This window comes from Leptinotarsa decemlineata, unplaced genomic scaffold, assembly GCF_025532065.1.
Source record: "Leptinotarsa decemlineata unplaced genomic scaffold, Ldec_3_MD MMD2_tig00000008_RagTag_RagTag, whole genome shotgun sequence".
In the NCBI taxonomy this organism is placed as follows: Eukaryota; Metazoa; Arthropoda; class Insecta; order Coleoptera; family Chrysomelidae; genus Leptinotarsa; species Leptinotarsa decemlineata.
The window spans coordinates 9,213,175-9,237,887 of NW_027412537.1; the positions used below are offsets into that span (position 1 = coordinate 9,213,175).

At 34.6% G+C, this 24,713-nt stretch overlaps 5 protein-coding genes across 9 annotated transcripts in view; 1 reads left to right on the forward strand and 4 right to left on the reverse strand.

Annotated features, from left to right (window-relative positions):
* LOC111505667 (probable multidrug resistance-associated protein lethal(2)03659) overlaps positions 1–5,854 on the reverse strand; it is a 34,899-nt gene extending 29,045 nt beyond the window's left edge. The window contains exons 1-4 of one of the 3 annotated variants that reach the window (XM_074171004.1): positions 5,703–5,854; positions 5,483–5,643; positions 1,995–2,066; positions 1,735–1,942 (exon numbers count right to left, since the gene is read on the reverse strand). In XM_074171004.1, the coding sequence (XP_074027105.1) occupies positions 1,735–1,929 (195 nt within the window). In that variant the 5' untranslated portion in view covers positions 1,930–1,942; positions 1,995–2,066; positions 5,483–5,643; positions 5,703–5,854. Of the gene's footprint in view, positions 1–1,734; positions 1,943–1,994; positions 2,067–5,397; positions 5,644–5,702 lie in introns of all 3 variants that reach the window. The other 2 variants (XM_074171002.1, XM_074171003.1) reach the window with 2 other exon arrangements.
* Positions 5,855–7,045: 1,191 nt separating this feature from the next.
* On the forward strand, positions 7,046–14,529 carry LOC111505674 (uncharacterized). Its single transcript, XM_023160524.2, has 6 exons — positions 7,046–7,397; positions 7,447–7,761; positions 8,287–8,685; positions 9,429–9,604; positions 9,697–9,887; positions 11,213–14,529. The coding sequence occupies exons 1-6, from the start codon at positions 7,277–7,279 to the stop codon at positions 11,769–11,771; spliced, it is 1,761 nt and encodes a 586-aa protein (XP_023016292.2). The 5' UTR covers positions 7,046–7,276; the 3' UTR covers positions 11,772–14,529.
* A 2,362-nt stretch (positions 14,530–16,891) lies between these two features.
* Positions 16,892–23,760, reverse strand: LOC111505670 (uncharacterized). Of its 3 annotated transcripts, none has more exons than XM_023160521.2 (3): positions 23,631–23,760; positions 18,780–19,107; positions 16,892–17,207 (listed from the first exon to the last, which is right to left on the reverse strand). In XM_023160521.2, exons 2-3 carry the CDS (start codon positions 19,075–19,077, stop codon positions 17,014–17,016), a joined length of 492 nt encoding a protein of 163 aa, XP_023016289.1. In that variant the 5' UTR covers positions 19,078–19,107; positions 23,631–23,760; the 3' UTR covers positions 16,892–17,013. The 3 variants fall into 3 exon arrangements, with proteins under 3 accessions (XP_023016289.1, XP_074027120.1, XP_023016286.1); XM_074171019.1 differs by lacking the exon at positions 23,631–23,760 and adding an exon at positions 19,410–22,661; XM_023160518.2 differs by lacking the exon at positions 23,631–23,760 and having other exon boundaries at positions 18,780–22,661.
* LOC111505673 (uncharacterized) lies at positions 22,814–23,209 on the reverse strand. The gene has a single exon (XM_023160523.2). The coding sequence runs from the start codon at positions 23,207–23,209 to the stop codon at positions 22,928–22,930; it is 282 nt and encodes a 93-aa protein (XP_023016291.2). The 3' UTR covers positions 22,814–22,927.
* LOC111505672 (uncharacterized) lies at positions 23,072–23,632 on the reverse strand. The gene has a single exon (XM_074171020.1). The coding sequence runs from the start codon at positions 23,561–23,563 to the stop codon at positions 23,213–23,215; it is 351 nt and encodes a 116-aa protein (XP_074027121.1). The 5' UTR covers positions 23,564–23,632; the 3' UTR covers positions 23,072–23,212.
* Positions 23,761–24,713: the final 953 nt, after the last annotated feature.

The window sequence follows — 24,713 nt, forward strand, 5'->3', positions numbered from 1 at the left end:
TATTTCATTTAGTATTATAGAAGTCCTACAGTTCATTAAAGTGATGTACAAAGATTAATGATATACTCTTTATGACTGGTTTTTTGTTAGGCGACGACATTTTTTCAAAAACAACACAAATTAATCAGACAATGCCAAACGCCAACAGCATTGGAGGACAAGTAATGATAAGTCTCTGTAGAGAGCATTTGTATATCTTGCAAGGGGGGTTACATTGAAAATGAATTTGTGCGGTCTCTCCGCACGTTTGGCGCTTGCTGTACCCTACTTGTGATACAATGCTAATAAAAAAATAAGACGTTCTAAAAGAAAGTTTGAAAGTGGATGACAATGTTTCTTGGTGAATGTTACAAGTTCGGACTTCCATCTGACTGAAATTATGTTAACAGATTTGAAATCTATGGAAGAACATTTGAACATTTGATTAAACGGTTAAAGTTATTGAAAATACTAAAAAAAATCGGACCGAAATATTTGGTAGTATCAGTTTATACAAAAGTAATGGCAAAAAAATTGAGCTAAATGAATAGTGAAAATTGTTGTTGTTGAAGCTCAAAGGTCCACGAAGAATATCACCTCACTTTGATGGTAGATGAGAACTGTTTAAAAAAAATCTGTATAAAATCTGTTTTTCCGTTAATCAGCTGTCGCCCCCATACGAGCGACAACTCTCAGAAGTTAAGAAACGTGTGCGAGCTAAAGACTAACGAGGTCTTACCTTTTAACGTGTGATTCCTAACATCTCGTTCGTTTGTATCAGCCTAAGGGTGGGGAATAAGTGGTTTCAATAAGGTCGGCACTTATCATGTTCCACAACTTATTCAGTGCCAGTGCCGAAGATAGTAATATACCACTCGGAGTGCCGCGTTATGTCGATGCATATAGGCTGAGACCAAAAATACTGGACAGCAAGTGTGTAAGGGTCTCAGGCACCTCATGACAGGCCCTGAACTTGGAGTCACGGGACTACGGTAGAATGAGGTGTTGAGGATACCATCCTGGCAGGCCATGATGAACCCCTCAGTTTCAGTTTAGCCCCTTCGACCTAAGGAAAGCAAAGGCCAGTTTTTTTGATAAGCCGAGGTCTTCAATGTTGTTCAAGAATTCCCCATGCATCAGCTTATCCTTAGGTAGTCGAAGAAGTGATCTCCGAGGCTTTTATGTGGGCCTTTCGTGAATGTGTTCCAACTTGGTGACAGAGTAATGATCACCTGGTTCAGTGTCGAAAGCTGAATCACGTTCGTCGGCCGCTCGCCGATTATTATTATCATATAATGCAGTTGCATAAAAAATTGTCCGCCATCTTGTACGATCCAAAGTATTGAATTCAAAGTGAGGTCAAGCCATTTTTCGTATTCTTTTCTTTCATAAATTGGTCCGTCATTTTAAGTAGTGGGCATATCAGATTTAGCAAAACGTTTCAGCTGATACCCATATCATATGGGTGCATGAAAACTAGTCTGCTATCCTTGGCGATCGGTTGTAATTGATTCAGAGTAATGTCTTGTTATTTCATGTATCCTTTTTAGCAAATATTTTCACCTGATACTCATGTGATGAAGGTAAAGAAAAACATACTCCGCCATCTTAGAGGGTCCACCATGTTGGATGTAGAATAGCGTTACTTAGCTAATCATGCATCCGAACTAAACATGTATGTAAAGTTTCAGCTCAATAATTTCAAAATCCAGTTACAAACTTCACAAGTTGAATAAAAGCTAGTAGAAAATGTACCTTTCTATATATAAGAGAGCAACAAGCCACTCTGATTTTCATTCCGACATGTTGAACCGCCAACAAATATGGATGCATAACCATGACAACTATGCAACTACAAAGCATTATCCCCGTCGCAAAAAAATAAGCTTCGCTTTTTTGTATTGGGCCCTGGTTTGGCGAGAAGAATTTGAACACTCTAACAAAATACATTGGAGAGCGATATCTGGAAAGAAACACCAATAAATTTTATAGAAATCAAAATCGTTAGTTCTCACGGTTCAGTGTTGTTTCTGTTCTCTGCATTGAAGTATCTTATGAAGAGTCCAATGAAAATTGGTTGTAGGAGTCTGAAAAGCAATAATATTCTTACTGATCATTCAGTTTATGTTACCATGAGGTGTATGATTGGCAGTATGAAAAATAAATTGAACTAAAATCCGAAAATATCAAACGAGGTCTCATCAAGTAAGAATAAGCCTTTTTTTAACATAATTTTTCCTGTACGCATGCGTCAACATCAGCCATATTTTTTGTACTGTTTTTTGTAAAAAGCGTGTTGAAATATCCGAGTTCAAATAATAAACGATGAAAAAATTTAATAAATCTCATTTAATTCAAAAAAGAGTGGATTACATTCAATAAACCAATTCATAAGACTGTTTATAATTATATTAGTACAAAGACGACGCTCGCCCTGGACATCAACAACCGATGAAAGTGTTGAGAAAGGGAAGAAAATTTTTATGTAGAATCATATAATCATTATCGGAGAAGTGGCTGAGGATGTCGGCATTTCGCTTAACTCATATGCCATGCAATTTTTTCGGATATTCTGGACATGAAGTATGTGGCAGCGAAGTTAGTTCTGAAATTGTTGAATGGCGCCTACGGCGATCCAGATTTGCTTGAAACGGCTATAACAGGTAACGAATCATGGGTGTTTCGTTATGATATCGAAACCAAAGTCCCAATGGAAGAGCCCAGGAGAGCCAAGACCAAAAAAAGTACGCCAAGTTCGATCAAATCAAAATTTTGCTCACTGTTTCTTCGATTGCGTGATGCTTCAGGAGTTCTTGCCACATGGTCGTACGGTCAAGGAGTATTAACTTGAAGTTATACGACGTTTGCGAGAAGCAATACGACGAAAACATCCGGTATTGTGGAAAAACAATTCGTGGTTTTTGCCTCACGATAATGCTTTTTGGCCCAAAACAACAAAGCAATCATTCCTCAGTCACCGTATTTACCAGATTTGCCACCCTGCGACTTTTTCCTGTTCCCAAGATCGAAATATTTATGAAAAGGCGGCATTTTGAGACGATTGAGGACATACCTAAAACTGCATATCAGAGCTACTTCGAGGATTGTAAAAAAAGCTGGCACAAATGTATTATATCTGAGGGGGACTACTTTGAAGGGATATTACTGGAGTTTTTTCCCAACACCAAATCGTTATTTTTAACACCTCAACACGTGTTTCGATGTCCAAGTGATCATCTTCAAAGAGGAAGATTAAAACTAGAAACTAACGCGAAGCTAACCCTATTTATGCTATATAGTATAGATATCCCATACAGGTAAATCATCCAGGTGTACCACCCATACAAGCATACCAACCTAAATTAATTTTACAATTTATTTTTGCAATGTGTCCTTATGTAGTAATCAGTAAACCCAACAATATTATTTTAACAAGTTATATAGTATGCTCTTTGGTATAGGTCCGTCATCGTTATTCATAATATTATTGTGTTTACTTATTTTTACACTCTCATAGGCATCTAGTTGCCTGTTGTTGTTAACTTGTCTAACTAATCTTAATGAACTGAAGTCTATGGAATGGTTTTGTTGCAAAATATGATGGGCGACTGCTGATTTTTCAGGTCTTCCATATTTTAAGTGTGCTATGTGTTTCTTATATCTTACTTTAATAGATTTTTTTGTCTGTCCATAATATTTTGCATCGCATTCCTTACATTCAATTTAGTAAATTCCAGACTTTTCCGAATTTTCGACTTTGTCTTTTGGACTTCCCAAAAGGCTCTGTAGTGTATGACTTGTTTTAAAAACCACCTTCATACACTACAGAGCCTTTCGGGAAGTCCAAAAGACAAAGTCGAGAATTCGGAAAATTCTGGAATTTACGAAATTGAATGTAAGGACTGCGATGCAAGATGCAAAATATTATGGACAGACACTTAAAATATGGAAGACCTGAAAAATCAGCAGTCGCCCATCATATTTTGCAACAAAACCATTCCATAGACTTCAGTTCATTAAGATTAGTTAGACAAGTTAACAACAACAGGCAACTAGATGCCTATGAGAGTGTAAAAATAAGTAAACACAATAATATTATGAATAACGATGACGGACCTATACTAAAGAGCATACTTGTTAAAATAATATTGTTGGGTTTACTGATTACTACCTACATAAGGACACATTGCAAAAATAAATTTAGATAGGCAATATTGTGAAATTAATTTTTATATAGCTGAAAATTGTTTTATATACAGCTATAACAGTTAAACATATATTGTAAAATAATATATAAGGAAAAATTGTAAAATTAATTTAGGTTGGTATACCTGTATGGGTGGTACAACTGGATGGTTTACCTGTATGGGATATCTATACTATATATCATAACTAGGGTTAGCTTCGCGTTAGTTTCTAGTTTTAATCTTCCTCTTTGAAGATGATCACTTGGTGATCGAAACATGTGTCGAGTGTTAAAAATAACGATTTGGTGTTGGGAAAAAACTCCAGTAATATTCATTACTACACCAAAGGTTCCAAACAGTGCATCATAAGCACTTTGAAGGGGACGAAATAGAAATTAATGAATAAATTCATCTATTTTTTTCAACAGAGTTGTATTCCTGATAACAATAAATTTGTATAGTTTTTTAAAATAAAAAAAATTCAATGATTATTTACTTCATTTTCAATTTGTATTGTTATATTGTATCTCAACTTCTTAACCAGATAATTTTTTTACCTTTTCGAGAACACCTTTTGGCCCTTTAGCGACCCAAACATGTGTAGCACCATAAATAATTTGTACAATATATATATTTATAGGCACTAGATCATGAAAAAAAGTTTTTATTGGCTCATCAATTTGTGCCGAATTAGATCGTTTTTTAATTTTTTTGCCGAAGTTGGTCCTAATTTTTACTAAGAAAATAAGAATGATTCAGTTGGCTTCAGTTATGAAAATTAGAATCTGAAATAGACCTGAATGTCGAATACTTTTCTATTATTTCTTGCTGTTTTTGGGGGTAGATAACTTTCAAGAATCTGAAAACTAAACAGAGATTCAACTTAATAGAGAGTTTGCTAATGCGTGATAGAGAACAAACTGAGAAGTTCACCTCGACATTGCCAACGCAAAAGATTGAAAATGAAAATATGAATAAAAACTGTATTTTCGGAAAACATGCTTATGTAGGTATTCATGTAGACTCGGATCGAAGTAAATATATGTATCTCCGTCCAAGGTGTTTTTACAAGTGAATGTTTTGGGTTTTGAGAACGGAAAGTGATTATACTTTCCAATACTTTTCCAATTGTGGAGAGTAAACTACCCCAAAAACTGCAGGAAATATTATTTCCTCCACAAAAAATGGTATTCTTTCAATTAGACCCAGTTTTTAAGAAATTGATTCATACCTAACAAAAATTTCCAAAACAAGTAAAATGATCCCATAGTATATAATATCTCCGTAGAAAGCTTTAACGATAACTTTTGACATACTTGGAGTTCTCTTCTGCGACAAGGCCTTTTCATATTCTTTGGACCATAAAATCGCTATTTTTTTTCCTAATATGTCGGATTTATGTTCATCTAAGGGCTTGGTCAAATCTTCTTCGGTTAGGTCTCTTTTTCTTCCAACATTAAACAATTTAAGAGAATACCTATTTGTCAAATTCGTAATCAGTTTATACAAAACAATCATTCAATAGATTTTACTCACATAAATGTTATCTTCGACAGAAAATTGGCGTTTTTTGCGGGGCATTCATTTTTTAGTCTTTCTTCAACTTCATCTAATGCTGATCTCATTTTTGACAAAAATGTCAGAAACGTCTTTTGAAAATTCAATTTCATAATATTTGGTGGTTGACAAGGATCAACAATCTATACATCACTTCGGCAAAGTGATGGATAGATGTAGGTATACATGGTGATGATGTACGTAAGTTCCCTCTTTTAGATCAAATAACATTCGTCCTGAATTTTGTTTTAAACTCTACTATTCATTCTGATGCTTGGAAATGTGTTCGATCTGTTCCAGAGGTACAATGAATTATTCCATTGTTGAACCAATAATTATATTGTCGACATTTTCATGAACTAGATATGTTAATGAAAAAATAAATCTACATCTTCATTAAAAAAACATGATTTTTGCCATCTCAGTCAGGTTTCCGGGAAAGCTATAGCATCACTTTCACATTTGCATACGCATAACTGCATTCTGCATGTTCATAAAACTGTATCCTGACAAATGCGTTCTTAGTCGTGAATTAAAATTCCTTCTGTGCGAGAGTCTAGTCTTACCGACAGTGAATGCATTTATGGTTCAGCACTAGTGAATGGGGTTTAAATTAGACTTTGAAGAATCCAGAACTAATGTATATCTGTCGAAATGAGAAAGTTGGACCTCATCACACCAAATTTCAAGTCTATAAATGAATTGAATCTAAATAAGTCGTTATGTGAACTACATCTATTCACTTTGTACAAAAAATAAAAACAAAATCTGTACTTCATCATATCTAAGGAACTAACAGAAATGACTGGAACATGATAATAATATTTCTAGAAGGTACAGTCAGTCATTTTGGTTGTCATGGTTTCTCTTATAATGCATCTTCATTGTACAATTCATCACCGTAAAATTTCAGAAACTATTCACTAATAAACTTCAAGAAAAAAGTTAATGAATTTCTTTATGAGGTCATGTATCGATAAGTTACAATGGCATTCTTTCTTTGGATTATCTTTTTATCAAATTATTGTTTATTTTTCTTTACAAATATGATTATTTTGATTTATAGATTGATTAACATTTTAAAGTCTTTTCGTTATTCGTGAATGAAGACGTTCATTATTGCCATTATTATTATAATCATAGCCTTGAAAGTGGGATGATGCATTAGTAGTAAGTTATAAAGCTTACTTTTCTGTCAGTGTTGACAAAATGATATACTGAGGATTAGGGTTATAGATGATGTTATGATATAGTAATGTGGTCGCTAGACGTCAGTGTATTTTCCCGTTGGCCGTGTGTTTAGACATATGTGATATGTGAATAATGATTTGTTTTTAACAGTGACAGAGACGTCAAGATCTGAAACTTCGTAGATTTTCATCTTATAAATTATCCATTTACAGCTGATTTGAAATGTAATTAGAGCACAGGTAGATGATACACTGTGTTAGGACTATGGCTGATAGGAATGATCCACTGGTATCATTTGTCATACTTGTGCCATCTCCTATTAAATATGATTTGAATACAGAGTGATATTTTAATAAATATGGATGCAATTGTGGCCAAATGAAGTGAAAAAGTTGCCGTTTGCAATGGAAGCCTCGAATGAGCTTCTTATGCAAGCTGTTTATGAAAAAGATGTGAAATTGATTAACTGTTGCCCATCCAGAGGTTAAACTTATCTCGTTCATGCATTCCCAATTTTACCCATTTTTTGTAGGTATCAACATTAACAAAATTTGCTCTAATGGCATGACCCTCCTAGGGGCTGCTGCACAAACTGGAAATATATCAATATTGAAAGCATTAATAGAGCACCATGGCCCCTCCTCGAATCTGGATTTTCAAAACGAAAATATCTCCAAACCACAATACTTACAACTTGAAAATGCAGCACCGAAATCATTCAAAAATATTGGATACTTTGTAGTTTGTAGAGATATAGAAGAAAACGAGTTTGGAGATGGGCCCACCCCTGATGGAATGGAAGCTCTTGAATGGGATATGGAAGTTAGCGAAACACATTTTTCACCAGGTATATTATCAATTTACCACAAAAATAACCCTCAGTTTGAATAGTTTTTGCAGATTAATACAAATTAACTCTTGTTTCATGAAATGTAATCAAAATATAATAGAGTGCTGTTCCACAAACTGGTCAAGCATTGCAATTTTGAAAATATTACACTAAAGTATATCATTCTCGAATATTTTTACAGCATGTAATTTCAATTACATATAATTATTGGACATAATCTGTATTGAGTAACGATAAAAAACGCAATGAGCCCATCAGGCTGCACTGTTTTCTAAAGACTTGGAAGATAATGGGCAAATCATACGGCTCCTAAATAGTAAAAAAATTTCGATAATCTTTTGGAAATCACTAAATGATTTGAACACGTAAGTGTTGGATCATTGTGGAATCTAAAAAATTTGATCAAAATGGTATTTTTTTCTCCAAATTGAATGTCTTTTGATGTGATACTTTTTTGGAAAAATTATTTATATTAATATCTTCAATCAAAATAGTAGTTTGTATTGTATATTTCATCAACAGATGATAACAGTCTTGAAGGAGATGTGAACAATATGTACAAATGGTATGCCAATATACTGAACAGGACCTCTATCATGCTTGAATCACCAGATCGAGACGTTACTCGACTAGATCGACATGGCCAAAGTGTTCTACACTATGCTGTCAATTCAGGAAATATCGACATGGTCGAATATCTTATGTCCATCTTCGGCAAAGAGTTGAGCATTTACCAAAATGACGCTTGCTGCTTCAGCCCGTTACACATGGCAGCTGCAAATGAAGATTGTGAGATGGTCAGGTGGTTGCTGAAGAAGGGAGCCACTGTCAATGCAGTTGGAGGGAGGCATAGACAAAGTGCCCTTCATGTTGCTGCAAGAGGGGCTTATCTTGGTGTTATAAGGATTTTGATTGAAGCAGGTATTTTGTTCACTTTATCGGGAGATTTTCACATAACAGTTTACGAAACAAAGAGACGTGTTTAACTATACAATAACTTCTTCAGATGTGTATCAATATTAGTAGTGTTTAAGTAACTTTCTCAGCTTTGTAAGATAGTAAAGCATACTTCATTATTATAAGTGTGTGTAAAATGCATATTGTATTTTCTTGGCAGATTTTCACGAAGTTTAATTGATATATTGTCAATACCTCATATTTCTTTCATTTGTGAAACTAGAAGAAATGTTGTTGGCTTTAAAAGTATTTCATAGTGCTCTTCTTGAGATTCGAAGAGTAAAAGTATTTAGAGAAAGTGAAGAACTAACATGGAAAATGAAATTGGAGTGAGCTAATTAATAGGGATGTAGAAAAAGCTATAAAGAAGAATAATAGTAGAAATGTACCTCCGCAATCTTGATTCATTGAAAGGTATACATTGAGCTGTTGGAACATGACCTTTGTCACTGTTCATACTTTTCATGCCACACTTTATTTCCAGACTCTTGAAAGCATCCAAAAATCTAGTCATGTACCGATCTCAGTAGGCAACAGTAGCATTTGTGGTTCATAAATACAATTTGTTCATCTATCAGAGTATGTGATTTTCCAAAAAGCCAAAGATATTTTGAAACAATTTCTGAAGCCAAAGATTTATCACTGAATTTTCGCCCCCTTAATATATCTTATGAAACTGACTTATCCAACAGTGAATTTGTTTCCAGGAGCTGATATTAATGTAGTAGATTTGGATGAACATTCTCCACTAACACTAGCTGTTCGTAATGGAAACCCAGAAACTGTCAGATATCTGATAAAAAAAGGTGCTAGAGTAAACCATGAGGAGCCAGGTGCAGTAACATCATTACGGTTGGCAGTTTGGGCAAATAATGCTCCTCTGGTAAGAAATGTACACTATCTATAAAAGGAATAATATTTGTATGTATCATAATTTGAATTCGTAAGAAGCAATGCTTTACATTTTTTGTCTAGGTCAAGGTGCTGTTAGAGGGAGGAACCAGAATAATACATTCCCATCATTTGCTTCATTCTGCAGTTTCAAACAATAATTTGGAAATGGTACAAATGCTCCTAGAAGGGGGAGCCATGTTGAATGCAAGAGACGATCAGGGTCATACACCACTCATGTTGTCTTGTTCTAGAAAAAATTTGGCTATAGCTAGGTGAGTAGAAGATATTTATCATCTTGCCCTCGAAAAGGTTAACTTTCAAATAATGGTTCTCAAGTATGGAACCTTTTATCTTTTTGATTTGATACATATTTTGTTGACTAACAATTGATGTTAGAAAAAAAATCAAACAAAGCAATAGAGAACAGAAGCAGAGTAAAATAAAGAAATCAATAGTAGACAAAATAGTCACAGAGAAATGTACAATAAGATATTGTTGAGGTACTTGTGGATTGATAAATAATAATGAATAAGTTGTAAAGAGAATGTAAAATTATTCAGGGAATTCTGAATCAGTTGTTTGAGAAACCTCTCTTGCCCAAGAATTTTTTTTGGTTATATTGTTTAGTGGATGCAGATCTATATAAGTGGGGTAAGAACCCTGGCTCAAGACAGCTTAAAACCTAATATAATGTTTTTTTTATTCATAATTTGTCAGAATTTGAAATATTTTCAAGTTTTTCCGCAAATTGTGTCCGCAGACGAGATAGATTTCTTGACCGATTAAATTGTATGGTTCGAACAAAAATCCTATCCGAAACAAGAGCCCACAAACCAAACATTTGTGGTCCAATACCTTGTCTGTGGCATTGACAAAAAACTCCATACATGATTATCAATGATGGTTGAGGCTTTCCAATATGCTCCGTTTCAAATCCAAGCTTTCACATTGACCACTGAACGAGATTCGCTCTCTATCTTTCACTGCAGCTTTGCAACCTATCATCTATTTTATCAATGATATTCTAGGATTCAGTCTGCTGTCAATGAGAGATGCCGCTTTTTCTTTTAAAATTCTGTTACTGAGGCTACACAGAAATAAAATCTTCACTAGTCCACATCTTCTACCATGGTGTAAATAGCCTGAGTAACGAGGGGGCTAGTCTTGTTATGCTTGTGGCCCCCGGATTTGGACTCCCAAAGTGTAACAAATTGAAATATGAATGCCTTAAAATTGATCTATTCGATTCCACAGAACAAGGTTATTTTTTTATAGAAAGTTAGTCGAGAGTGACTTATGAGACAAAATGTGCACTTAATTATTCGTTTGTTACTCCAATTAAAATAACTGAATATCTTGTGAAGTACTGATATTCAGAAATTCATTATTTTGAATGATGTGATTATTTTATATTTCTATGTTCACATATCCTTTCTATCATTTGATTCCTGTATTTTTTCCATTTCAATTTCCTTCATCATAATAGTTCAATATTCCCACGTCCTTCTATGTTTCTACTTTTTCTCCCGTCCTCTGAAGTAATTTTCTAAAAAATGGAACCTGTTGCAAATTCTTCTAATATCATTCTTTCATCCAGATACCTTCTCTCATGCGGTGCAGACGTCAATGCGGCCAGCCTCATCGATGGCAAAACAGCCCTCCACATCTGTGTCCAAGATGTTCGCGAAGCGAGGAGCGTCCAGCAGCTGATAGAACTCCTGGTAAGCAAAGGAGCCGACATGAACGCTCCCAGCTACCAGGGAAATGTCCTGTTTTACTCCATCATTCTGGAGAACCGGAGTGCAGCTGTAGCTCTGATACAGCATGGAGCAGACGTCAATGTTAGAGACGAACGTGCCTACGTTGACAACCTCAGTCTAGCGAAACGTCACGGAAACCTGGATCTAGTCAGGATAATAGTTTATAGCGGTTTCAGGATGTCGGAAATGATCTGGGACCCGCGAGCATTACGTAGTCGGTCTTCTGACCCCACCTGTGATTTTCTAGTTCATGTCAAGACGAATCCTTTGAACTTGCGTGAGCTGTGTAGGATCAGCATTCGGAAGCGAATCGGGACCAAAGAATTACTCGAGCGAATTTCGACACTGCCTTTACCTCCGATTTTACTTAGATATTTGACGTTAGAGATACTGTAGAAGCAAAGAATGTAAACTTTCATGGTCGAAACTATTTTCTGGGTTTATTGGCCGAGAGTTTACAGGTTTTTATGCCTGAAGTTTCGGTAAAAACTGCGGTAGACATTATTAAAGGTGATGAGGTAACTGTCGCAGTGCTCTAGTCTTTCTCATAGCATATATTACATCATTCGGGAATCAGGTTGATTGTCCTTCTACATGTATCTTTTTTGTAAATTTTTTTTTCATTTCTGTGAGAACAACTAGGGCGCAGGATCTGTTGCCTCAATGCCTTTGATAATGTATATCACAGTTGTAGACGAAATGTCAGGCATGAAAATTCGAGGACCAAGGCTAACAAACCTGGAAACAAACTTTGACACAGTATTGTAGATGCGTTTATGATCTCGGGGGAATTCCCGTTTTATTTGAATTCTAGTCATTCAGTATTAGGAGTTTTTGTTTTGTATCCAACAGGATGTTTATATTGTTACGTATCTGAGATTTTTGATTAAAGTGGTACACATTTTCTTCAGTCAAGATAGCTTTATGAAAAAAAAAGGTTTTTACTGTAAGAGAGGATGTGAAATGTCGTTATGTTTAATTGGTATATAATATGGGTTCGATCTCTGCCCTAGTACGCAAATCAAATGGTAAGACCTCGTTAATCCTTAAGTCTCAACTTGGTAGTTGGTAGAGCGGTTTCTCGACGCATGTTTCGGTAATGAAGTAAACATCAGGAGATAACTAAATGTTAATTTTTTGCCTCTTCAGCTTATATGGTGTCGTTAAACGAATTCAAATTGAACCTAAGCGCCGTCGAAGCAGCCTATAAAATGAATCAGGCATTTGGCAATGATAGTTGAACGAACTGTTCAACGTTGGTTTGCTGAATTTCATTCCGGAGATTGCAGTCTCAAAGATAAGCTCCGAACTGGTCGACCTACAGTAATCAAGGACGAGGATCTGAGGACCCTGGTGGAAACTCGCATGTGGTTTTTGATGGTTTTAAACGTATTGGAAAGGTCAAAAAACCCTAAAAGTGGGTGTCCCCGATTCAAACGATCAACAGAAATTGTCCCAGTTCGAGGTCTGTTCTTTGCTTTTGCGCATCCAAAAAGTCCTTTTTTGGATCAGATCGTCACTTGTCATGAAAAGAGGATCCTCTACTCCAACATGAGACGTTCAGGACAATGGTTGGGCACTGATGAGGGGTGTCCCCCGATTTAAACGAACAACAGAAATTTTCCCGTTTCAAGATCTGTTCTTCTTTGCTGTTGCGCATCCAAAAAGTCCCTTTTTTAAATCGGATCGTTACGTGTCATGAAAAGTGGATCCTCTACTTCTCAAAGGCATAAACCTACCAAAAAAGATCATGGTAAGTGTATGATGGTCAGCGGTTGATGTGGTTTAATAACTTTTTGCATCAGGGCCAAACCATCACAGCAGAGTCCTATTGTAAGGAAATCGACGAAATGTTCCAAAAATTTCGTTAGCAGCCGTCGGAACTAGTCAACAACGCCCTTCTGCACGTTTCACAATTAATAGTGAGTTTCGCTTCAGAAATCTATGAAATCAATAACTGTTTAAATTAAATAAACCTCACTATATGATTTATTTCGAGATCTAGGTAGGAAAGTATGAAGTGTTTGGAAATTTCTAGATAACATTCAAGACCAATTATAATTGAGTTTGTTCCAATTATAATTACAACTGAGACAGTTTAAAAAAAAGTTATAAGCCAGATTTGTAACAATATAAATGTTTATGTTAATCGATATGATGATATTGTTTTATGTTATCGCCAAATTATGAGCTTTATCATGTGTATTTGGACTTCAGATATTACTGTTACACTTTTGGGTTTTGTAGAACTGTTTAAGAACTAACAACTTCGATATTCAGATACTACAACTATTCAAAATTAGTATCTGGTATCAAGCTTGGACACTTGTTGGATTGTTGTCCAAGAATGTATTATTGATGGAGCTTCGGCTAGTACCTGAATTTTTTTTTTAAATATATTTTGTAGATAGTTTCGGTTTTCAAAGCGCTTCCCACACAACATTTCATGTAAATTCTTCAATCCATTTTTTTCGCCAGAAGAAAATCGTCGAGAACCCTAAACACTACTTACTTTCATGCCTGTCACCAACAAACTAAACAGCTGAAACTGTGAACAACTGTTCGAAAGTAGTACCAACATAAAAAAACGCTAGGAACCGCAGGTAAAAAGATAAGACCTTGTGTGACGACAGCTGGTTTACAGAAAAACAGACATTACCAGTTGTATTCAACTTTGGCGTTACTTTCTGATATGAAAAACAAAATACAAGGTATAGATGACTAGGTGATTTTTTTCTTTGACAAAAAAAATGGGTTTTCACCAGTAATTCATCAGGATGAATTGAAAGTTTGCTTTTCTATTCTATCCTTTTATTTGTTCAGTTGTGAGGATGATAAAAAGTAAGTCATGTACAAATTTCGAGTTTTTTCCAATAATTGATTGTTCTTGAACATTCAGAGAACGATTCCAAAAACCCAAAAATGTAATTATTGTTTGTATTTATCCAAATACACTTACAGCAAGTTATTGAGTCACATTTTCTAGGAGGTTATTTGAATATATGTATTCAAATGACTGTATTAATTTGTTTTGATTTACATAATTGAATTTTGTATTTTGTAGTTACCAAAAAACTAACTGAAAAGTGTAAACTGTCTGGAAGAGAGATGAAAGCTTTAAAATATATAGAAAGAGAAGTTTATAGAAGTTTTACTAGGTGCGTTTTATTTAGTACAAATCTACCCAAAAAAGAAAGATTTTTGTCTTTTCTAGCAAAAAAGTGAACCAAGGAAAATATCTCTACAAAATACGTGAATATTATTTTTGTTGAAAGATGTTGCACAGGTGCCTGCCAGTTCCACTTCAGCTTTTTGCGCTTCATTAGCCTGGTTAGCTGTTCTTTTTTCCGTCGGGTATCTGCCACACATACCTACAAAATTGTAGGTTTCACATGAGAGGCAACGGCAAGAACATACACACACCAAAGCCAATAACCGGAAATACGTGTCTGCGGTTTGCTATCAATTTTTCTTTGAGTGCTGTTCTAACTAATATTTTCCTTACGACATTCAATAACACCTTTATATATATATATATATATATATATATATATATATATATATATATATATATATATATATATATATATATATATATATATACAAATATGAAAGTTATTGAGTGTCTTGATATAGAAACATAAGTTAATATCGGACATAGCACTCATGAAAGTGGCAAACCATAGACACGTGTTTCGGGCTTTTGGCCCATCATCGGTATGGTGCAGCCAAGTGTAAGGATGGGCAACACTTGGTTACCAAAAGATAGAAATACAAATGCATGGAGCCACCAACAGGAGCCAACCGCACATTTGTGGTTTCAGTTGATAGATCTCGTGTTCACAAGAAAACTATCAAAATCACCACGGAGGCAGCTATAGCTACCTGCGTGACATCCGGGTCCAGGAAATTATACAAATATGAAAGTTATTGAGTGTCTTGATATAGAAACATAAGTTAATATCGGACATAGCACTCATGAAAGTAGCTATAGCTGCCTCCGTGGTGATTTTGATAGTTTTCTTGTGAACACGAGATCTATCAACTGAAACCACAAATGTGCGGTTGGCTCCTGTTGGTGGCTCCGTGCGTTTGTATTTCTATCTTTTGGTAACCAAGTGTTGCCCATCCTTACACTTGGCTGCACCATACTGATGATGGGCCAAAAGCCCGAAGCCCGAAACACGAAACACACATATATATATATATATATATATATATATACCTACGATTTTGTAGGTACGTGTGGCAGATACCCGACGGTCGTGATACTCAGATGGTTCACTCCGTTCCGAAGAGACCACATGCCCGGTACTGATGATGGGGCAAGTACTCTGAAAGCAATCTATCGACTGAATGAAATTAATTTCTGCTTTTCATAGTGGGAAATAACTTGCGACGAATCTTCCAAATCGAAGATGTTGCACAGGTGCCTGATGGTTTTACTTTAGCTTTCTGCGCGGCATTAGCTAGGTAAGTTGTCAAGTATCTGCCACATGTACCTACAAGTTCGTAGGTCTATATGAGAGGCAAGGAGTAAGGTGTTTTCACCTGAACCTGGAGCATAATATAATATATATATATATATATATATATATATATATATATATATATATATATATATATATATATATATATATATATATATATATATATATATATATATATATAGATAGATAGAGATTTTATCGAGTGTGTATGATACAAATCAAGAATGAAATAATTCGTGGACACAACACTCAAAAAATAGGGGCAAACCGCGGACACGTGTTTCTGGCTATTGGCCTCATCATTTATATCCTGGACCCGGATCTCACGCAGGTAGCTATAGCTGCCTACGTGGTCATGTTAGATGTAGCCTAGGAATTCTAGGTCTTCTAACTGGAACCACAAATGTGCGGTTGGCTTCTGTTGTTGACTCCGTGCGTATGTGTTGTTTCCTGCTTTCGGCAAACAAGTGTTGCCCATCTTTACACTTGGCTGCACCGCGCTGATGAGGCCAATAGCCAGAAACACGTGTCCGCGGTTTGCCCCTATTTTATGAGTGTTGTGTCCACGAATTATTTCATTCTTGATTTATATATATATATATATATATATATATATATATATATATATATATATATATATATATATATATATATATGAAAGATGAAAAACCTAAAAATTAATGTTCCAGTATATTGAAATTGGCATAATTTATGGGAAGGGTTGAAAACTCAAACCATGCTTAACCAAGATAAACTAGGATAATCACGGCATACTGTTGCAAAATAAACTTCAACACTGACCGACGAATAATAACTTCCTTTTTTACTGGAAGACGGACGAAACCAAAGCTCAAAAAGCGTGTTATAACCATACCCTGCTTATCAAAAATGAACGCGACTTAGTCATTAAATATAAAACGTCCCTTACTTTGAAAGTGACCATATTTCATAGTTGAATAATTTTTTACAGCCCCACATTTGGGTTCACTCATCCATAGATAACTAAAAGGAAATCACAACCGTAGATAAGTATTATTGCATTTAATATATACGAAGTGCAAGACATTCAAAAAGGTATATAACAGTACAATTTCTCAATTGAAATAAAGGGTAAATGAGTCAATATTTGATATCAAATTATTGAATTTTCAATTCAGGTCTCTAACTTTATTGCCTTTGTTATCAGACACTTCTTTGAGAAGTGGGGCAGCTGTCAAGAGATCCTCACATATTTCCAAATGGCCATTTTCAGCTGCTCGATGGAGAGCCGTTTTACCATCAGAGTCTTGAATGAAGGGGTCCGCTTTCTTGGACAATAAGTATTTCACAATATCTCGTTTTCCTAAAAATAAATACAATACTATTTCACAGTTTTATTAACAGTTATTATTTTTTTTCTTCAACTGAAAATTGAAAAAGTAAAAGGGTGTGCTATTAATAACTAAATCACTTTTATTTATTCATAAAATAATCTTGAATTGAGTTCAGGAAATGTTAATTTTTAATCAAGTCACAAAATCTATAATAATATAAATTATAAATTTTGTGATGATGTGTGTATGTATATTTGTGGCTCTTTCACACCTAAACGACTGAACGGATTTAGATGAAACTTTACATAACTATAGCTTATACATCAGAATAACACATTGGCTACCATTTACAAAGTTTTTGTGCGCAGTTGGCACTTTTTTTTAGTACCTGTATTTTCAAAGTAAAAATATAAGTCACTAGTTGTTGCTCGTTCTTATATTAAGGTATGTCCGAAGCTAGTGAACCTAGAATCTTGAAATATGCAGGTAGGTTCTTTGTACAGCGTAAATAAACATCAAGAAAGGGAATCTGGAATTTCCACCCTCAAGGGGGTAAATAGGGTTTCAAATATTGTATTTAACATAGTTCTTTGCATAGTTATTCTATATGGTTGTCAAATTTCAGATCTTTATATTCAGATCCAGGATTTGATTGCATTTGTATGATTTCTTAATTACCCAAAAAAATGAAGAGTCAGAATTACCATGAAAGGTCAGTATGTTGGTATAAATTTTCCAAATGTATTCAAGTATGCCAGGTCATTAATCTATAACAGGAAACGAGTGGGTCCAAGTACAGAGCCTTGTGGTATACCACAAAGTATATTTTTTTAAACGAATTCATACATGAATCCATAACAAAGACCCACCTGGCCCGACTACTGTATTTTTGGTAGCTTTACTACTCTTACAGATGATAAACACACTTTTGTGGCATAATAAAAATCTGCTAGATTAATATGAAAGCATCTGTAATGACCTCAAACCTCAGGCAGCGGTGTGATGCAAAACTTCTCATCATTCACAATAGCAAAGATAAAAGTGAGCGCCTACAAGAAATTCATATGAGAAATTGGCTAAGCAAACTGTAATATCTGAACCCACCATGAACACAGTTGAATTTTGAGGATCTAGATTTTATTTTGGCTTATGAAAGTATTTACGTTGATCGTGAATTTTTTTATGAAAGTATGAAACATTCATCTCTCACAATCCTACAGTGGGATCTGGAATATACCTGACGGAAACAACTACTTCCTTGACTAATACCACGATAAACATTGAAATATATTCAACATACATGTGTGCAAGATACCTTTAAGTAGTTAGTCTTGCAGATGCTTCTTATTCATCAAGCAGCTGAAATTAATCAAGTGGATCACCTACAGATCAGTTTCGGGGTAGTACCCCTCGTCAATGCAGGAAAGATCCGACCCAAACGGTAACAGCCCCATCTCGTGATATTTACCAGATCCTACTATGTAGGAACGTAGGCAGAGGTGAATGTTTTTGAAATTTGATTTTGAAAAATTCATTTTTATATAACAACATTCATTCATTATTCATAATTTTACAAAGCTGCAATTCAAGTTACTGTTTACCTGCCGAAGCTGCTCTGCATAAAGAGGTTGCCCCTCCTCTGGTCGTTGCGTTGACATCAGCCCCTCGTTCGATCAAAAACTGACATACTGTCAAATGACCATTTCTTGAAGCGTAATGAAGAGCAGTGTATCCTGAAGAATCTCTCCTGTCTGGATCACCGCAGTTCCTTAATAATTTGATCACTCTCTCCAAATCCCCATACTGAGCTGCATACCAAATGCCTCTTTCGAATTCCATTTCGTCTAGAGACTGAGTAGCCACCGGGTGGGAGCACTTACAGTTGCACTCACATGACATGTTTGCGAAAGGATATGATAATTCCTATACCTACCATGAGACGAATAAGAAATTAAGTTTGTTATGGTAAAATTGTACAATTTTCTAGAGATAATTTCGCTATCAACTACATCCAAAATGACAAAAAAATGACAGTTATATGCATGGATTAATCTGTCCAGATACACATGAGGGATTGTCAAAATATTTGAAATGATATTGATAAAAAATGAAAAACAGATAAACAAAATAACAAATTTTGGACACACCCATCTGCAACACTTGCATGGAGAAAATATGAAAAGATTTCTCAAAAAATTTAAGAGAATTCATGAAATAATTTCAATCTTTACCAGCAGTTTATTTATGTAAAAAACTTAATCCTCATCAGATACCAATTCACATTAGAACATTTTTCATAAGTTTGCATAATACAGAAAACTACTCGGTCACTATAAAAGTTATTTATGTAAAGATGATAGCAGTGACAAGATACATCATTTAATAACAAATGTCTTTATTGTTTACAACTGATAAGATTCAACAGTTGATGAAAAGTATGGACACAAATCTGGATGAGTTGGAAACAAAAGACAAAGTTCAATTTTTATAAGGATAAATCATTATTAATTGCTCTTTCTCAACCTATGACAGAATTTATCAAGTCAATTTTCACAAGCACTGATCACAAGCAGAATTGTTCAACTGCTCCAGAAGACACAAGATCCGCTATATTTTCATATTCCAGTGACAAGGGGAATCACCGTGTCAGACTACTCAGAATTGGAGAGCAGCACCAACAATATTAAAAACATCAGACCAGTAGTGCAAAGTTCAGTCAAAACCCTTAGATATCAACACTAATATATTCTAGTATGAAGGGTACTTTGATCAACGCTTTTGCAGAAGTGATCAAAGAACTTTGGTCAGAAGAGCTCTATCAGAAAAATGTGATGAACGCAGTCTTCACAAATAGACAAATCTAAAGATTTATCCCCAGATTCATGAGTTAGGACCAACACGAGTTCCTCCAATATTTATTGAAAGGGTTACCAGAAGATGGACAGAAACTGGCAGAGTACTGAAGGATAACAAAAAGCCCATTTTCAATGATAGATAATTCCAAAATTGTGAATAATTTCTTTTGATCAGTTGAAATCAACATTGAAGTGTGGGCACCAATCAGTCACGCTTGATTCATTTTGGGATCTCCCTTCCAAATCCACAGAGAACTGGCCAGTTGAAGTGCAAAGATAGAAGAAAATGCACGAAAAAACTGCCAATTCATGAATTTCCCCGAATTTTAGTGATACATCTAAAAAAGTTTTCTCCAAAAGGAAGATTCATAGGCAAATTGAATGTTAACAGTTATAATCTTTACACATTCTCGAATCACAGAGGTACCATTCATAGTGAGAATTATAAGACATTTTGCTGACACCCATATGCTGATACGTGGAACCAATACATCAATTCTCTTGTTTGTTCTATTTTGACAGAATTCCTTGCGAGTACAGGGGCATACATTCTTTTTTATGATCTAGAGGGCACTAAATATTTTTCTGATTTGTAATTTTTCATCGAAAAATATGTAACTGTTTTGACAATCACCCCTATATACATAGAGCGGAGAGGTTAGCTCGACTGGCTAAGTAAAGAAACAGCGTAAGGTTGAATCAGGTACTGGGGTCAGAGCCAAAAAAAATGAGAAATCTTTTCACTGTTCAAGCTTTCGAGACTTTTTTGGCTCTTCTTCAGGAACTGAAAGGTTGAGGGCATGTCCTTCATAAAACTGTACAAAGTGGTTTTAAAAATTTGAAACAATTATTCAAATTCCATTCAAGTCATCCATGTGTTTAAATTTCATGAGTGTTCCTAATTTTCATTCTGTATTCATATTCATAACCTCACCTTCTCAATTTCTGTTTGGTCTGTCTCGATGTAGTCGAAAAATATTTTAAAGAAACATACATGTCAAAAATAGTTCCCAGATCAGTTTGAATTCGAGGTAGGGCACTTTTGAAAATTTCTAACAACTAAGTATTCATACTTCTAATGAATATTTGTTGAGTCCCAAACAAGTAGTTAACAATATAATTTTACATATTGTATTGAGAAATAGAGGAGACAATTATCCCTAAAAATATTCTCTTAATTATCTAATGTTTCAAAACTTTTAAAACCTATCCATCCTAAATTTATTTAATGAAGTTATCACAATTCTTGCAAAAATACAAAGGGAAATATTTGCAATTCCAAAAATAGTTTAAATATTCAGTCTGTTCAATGCAGTGGCTCAATTTGCTCTTATCAAAAATAATCGTAAATATTGTTCCAAGGTATGAAAGGGAAACTGAGGATATTTAACAAATAAAGATACTTTTTTTCAAGACAACAATGTATAATCTCTGCTCACTTGATGATCTGGAGGAAAAAACATTCACATCCGACATCAGTCCCTATTCGGCTGCTTGGTTTTTGTGAGGCTGTCCTTTATCAATTCATTTTAATTGCATGTCAAAATGAAATGTTTTCTCCACAAATTAGCATACTTATTATTATCCTTTTTTTGACATCACCTTTGATTTCAACTAACTCAAACGAATTCTTCCGTTCAAATCTGTTGTTCTTTCATACATTTCTAGCCTGTTGAAACCATTTTAGATAACGGAATTCCGAATACTCCCTAATTGTTAGTTCAGGTTTAGACAAGTTTATGGAAATTTAAGAGCGAGAAGTGAACTTTAGTTTGTATAAACATTTGGTGAACCATATTGGTAATGTAGAGATAAGAGATTTCTCAATTCATTTGGCATATTTATAAGGCATAAATTTTATATGTTGTAAGATTAAACAGTTTCAGTGATATTGCTGATATAGTTTTAATGAAAATACATAACATGATGATACTTGAACTAGCCTCAATAGTAGAGACACTTGACCCAAAGATGTACCTCCCAAACCAATATTTTTTTCTTGCAGATGCTTCAGAATGATGAAGAGAAGAATGACATGAGGTCTACAGGCGGTAAAAAAGGTTCTAAGCAATTCATAAATCCTCAGAAGAACGTCAAACTCTCCTTAAAGTATATGACTGGGTGTTTGTCGGATATCTTCACTTTAAACATGTACAGAGTTCTGTAGGATTAGTGCAGATTCGATAAAAAAAATCTTACTATCAAATTTGCTCTAAATAAATCAGGTTCTGAAATAGATAATTCTGGAGTAGACGTTGAACAAAGTATTAAACCCCCCCACATTTTCTATGAAAAAAAATCAAATCAAAGTTTTGACTACCGTGTACTAACTCAACCCAAATTTCCAGTTGAATTACTTCAGTTTGTGTTAACTTTACCATTTAATGCTGAATACTGATGAATTCCTAGGTCATTTATTTATACATTTCAGAGTTGTTTCTTTATCTTATACATTCAAAGAATTAAGGGCTTTTTTGACTTGTGGTCGAATATTTTTATGCAGTTTTATTAGTCAGGTCATGTATCTTCGAATGCTGGGTTGAATATCTTTAAGTTAGGAAAAACTTGAACCAGTTAATTCTCAACAATTCAACTCAACAATTCCCAATTTTCAATGCTAAGTATGATTAACAATGTTAAGGAAAATGGAATAGTAATATTCACGAAATTATGATAATTTGAAATATCTTATAATAGAAAACTGAATTCTGTGTTAAGTATCCTCTGTTTCCCATACTACTCAAGATAAAATCAATATCTCTAAATGAGAATAAAAAATAGAAAATATAAAATTTATATTTTTTCTCAGCATGATAATAAAATGAATCATCCAGTAGCACTACTGACTAAATAATTTTATCTTCACGAACATCACCAAATTTTCAGATTCACTCTTAGATATCTCGCTGCATGGTCCAAACAACCTCTGCTTCTCCAGTAGTGGCCACAACACGATAACCTAGCTGACTGAGAGCATTGACGACCTCAATAGGAGGGGCTTTCAGCAAAACTCCATTTATAACTTCTTTCTTAGAGTCGGGAAATCTCTTCACTAACGCCTTGATCTCCACATCACTGAGACCAAAAACGGCACTGTCGGCAGAGTGGAGAGAGGCTTTTACTGCCACATAGGCGTACGTACCGCTTGACACAAGCAAACTAGCCGGGATTTCCATATTTTAAACCCCTTCTTCGGAAAGAGTAACCTTGTGGTCGATTGTTTCTGTTGTAGGAGATATAACGGGCTCTGGCTCTGAGAACTCCTTTCGCATAGTCCACATGTACTCGTTGTAGTCTTGTTTCACGCTGGTCGACGACGAAGCTACTACTTTGTACCCCAATACTTCCAAAGCGGTTAGAATAACGCAAGGGTGTTGCATATACACTATGGTGCAATCGTCGCAGTAGCCTCCAGAAGCGAATCTGTTTAACTGTTCTATATCTCCCGCTTTGAGGCCTGATACTAGCACTCGCCAAGGGTATCTTTGTCCGTAGGCAGCTAGATTACCGCGCACTAAAATGTAGGGCATCGAGACAGAAACTTTAGTCGATAACAGCTATCAATAAAATTAGTATCTTTCTGATAAAAATTATCACCTTCACTGACTTATATGAGTGGATTGTGACAATTCAGGGTCACGGTTTTGAGATCACAACATATCTGGAATTTCTGTAAGTCACCACTTTCTTGGAATTGACAGCAAAGGGGTGAGGCGGTGACTATTAAAGCAGAACCGGTCGCGTAATGATTTTTTCCTATCGTCAGGACACTTACAATAAAAATATATATTATTATTTTCCTGCAGATAATTCGTCGCGTACCCTCAAAAGTGACAGCATTTTCTCAAAAATCATGAAAAAATTAATGTGTAAAAAATAATGATAATAATAATAATAATAATATGCTTTATTGCCCAAAGAACATGAGGTCTTATTGACAAAGCTGCAAATTTTCATCAGTCATCATAGACATACGCATATATATATATATATATATATAAAAAAAATAAATAAATAAGTACTCTTTGATCATTCCCATATTGATTTCAATTTAAGAGCCACCGGTATACAGCTGTTTCAGCCTATTGGGCATCGTCAGTACCGGGCAGGCGGTCCTCGATTGAAGACAAAATGAGAAAAAACCAAGAAAGTACTTGATAAAAAATATATATATATATATATATATATATATATATATATATATATATATATATATATATATATATATACACACATAAATATATATAGGGTAAAAATAATGTTGAAACACCCAAACACATATAAAATTGATTAAAGATATCATACAATAAAAAATACTAAAAAAGTTTAAAATGTTCAAATGCAGTATACCATACTTTGTTTAATAAAAAATACATTTGATAAAATAAATTAGAGAAAGCGGTCCTTATAGAACTCTTCTAAACTATAATAGGATCTACCACATAATAAGTCTTTTACTGATTTTCGAAATACACAGCTATCCTCTAAAATTTTAATATGATCAGGTAAATGATTAAACATCTTGAGACTATTATAATATATAAAGTCTTTGACTACACTGGAGGCTGGTATGGGTAATCTTAGGTCGTTAGATTGACGAAGGGCATAATAATTGGAGTAACCGCTAAATATCAATTTATGTTTAATTAAACATACTGTTTCTAAAATAAAGATTTCAAA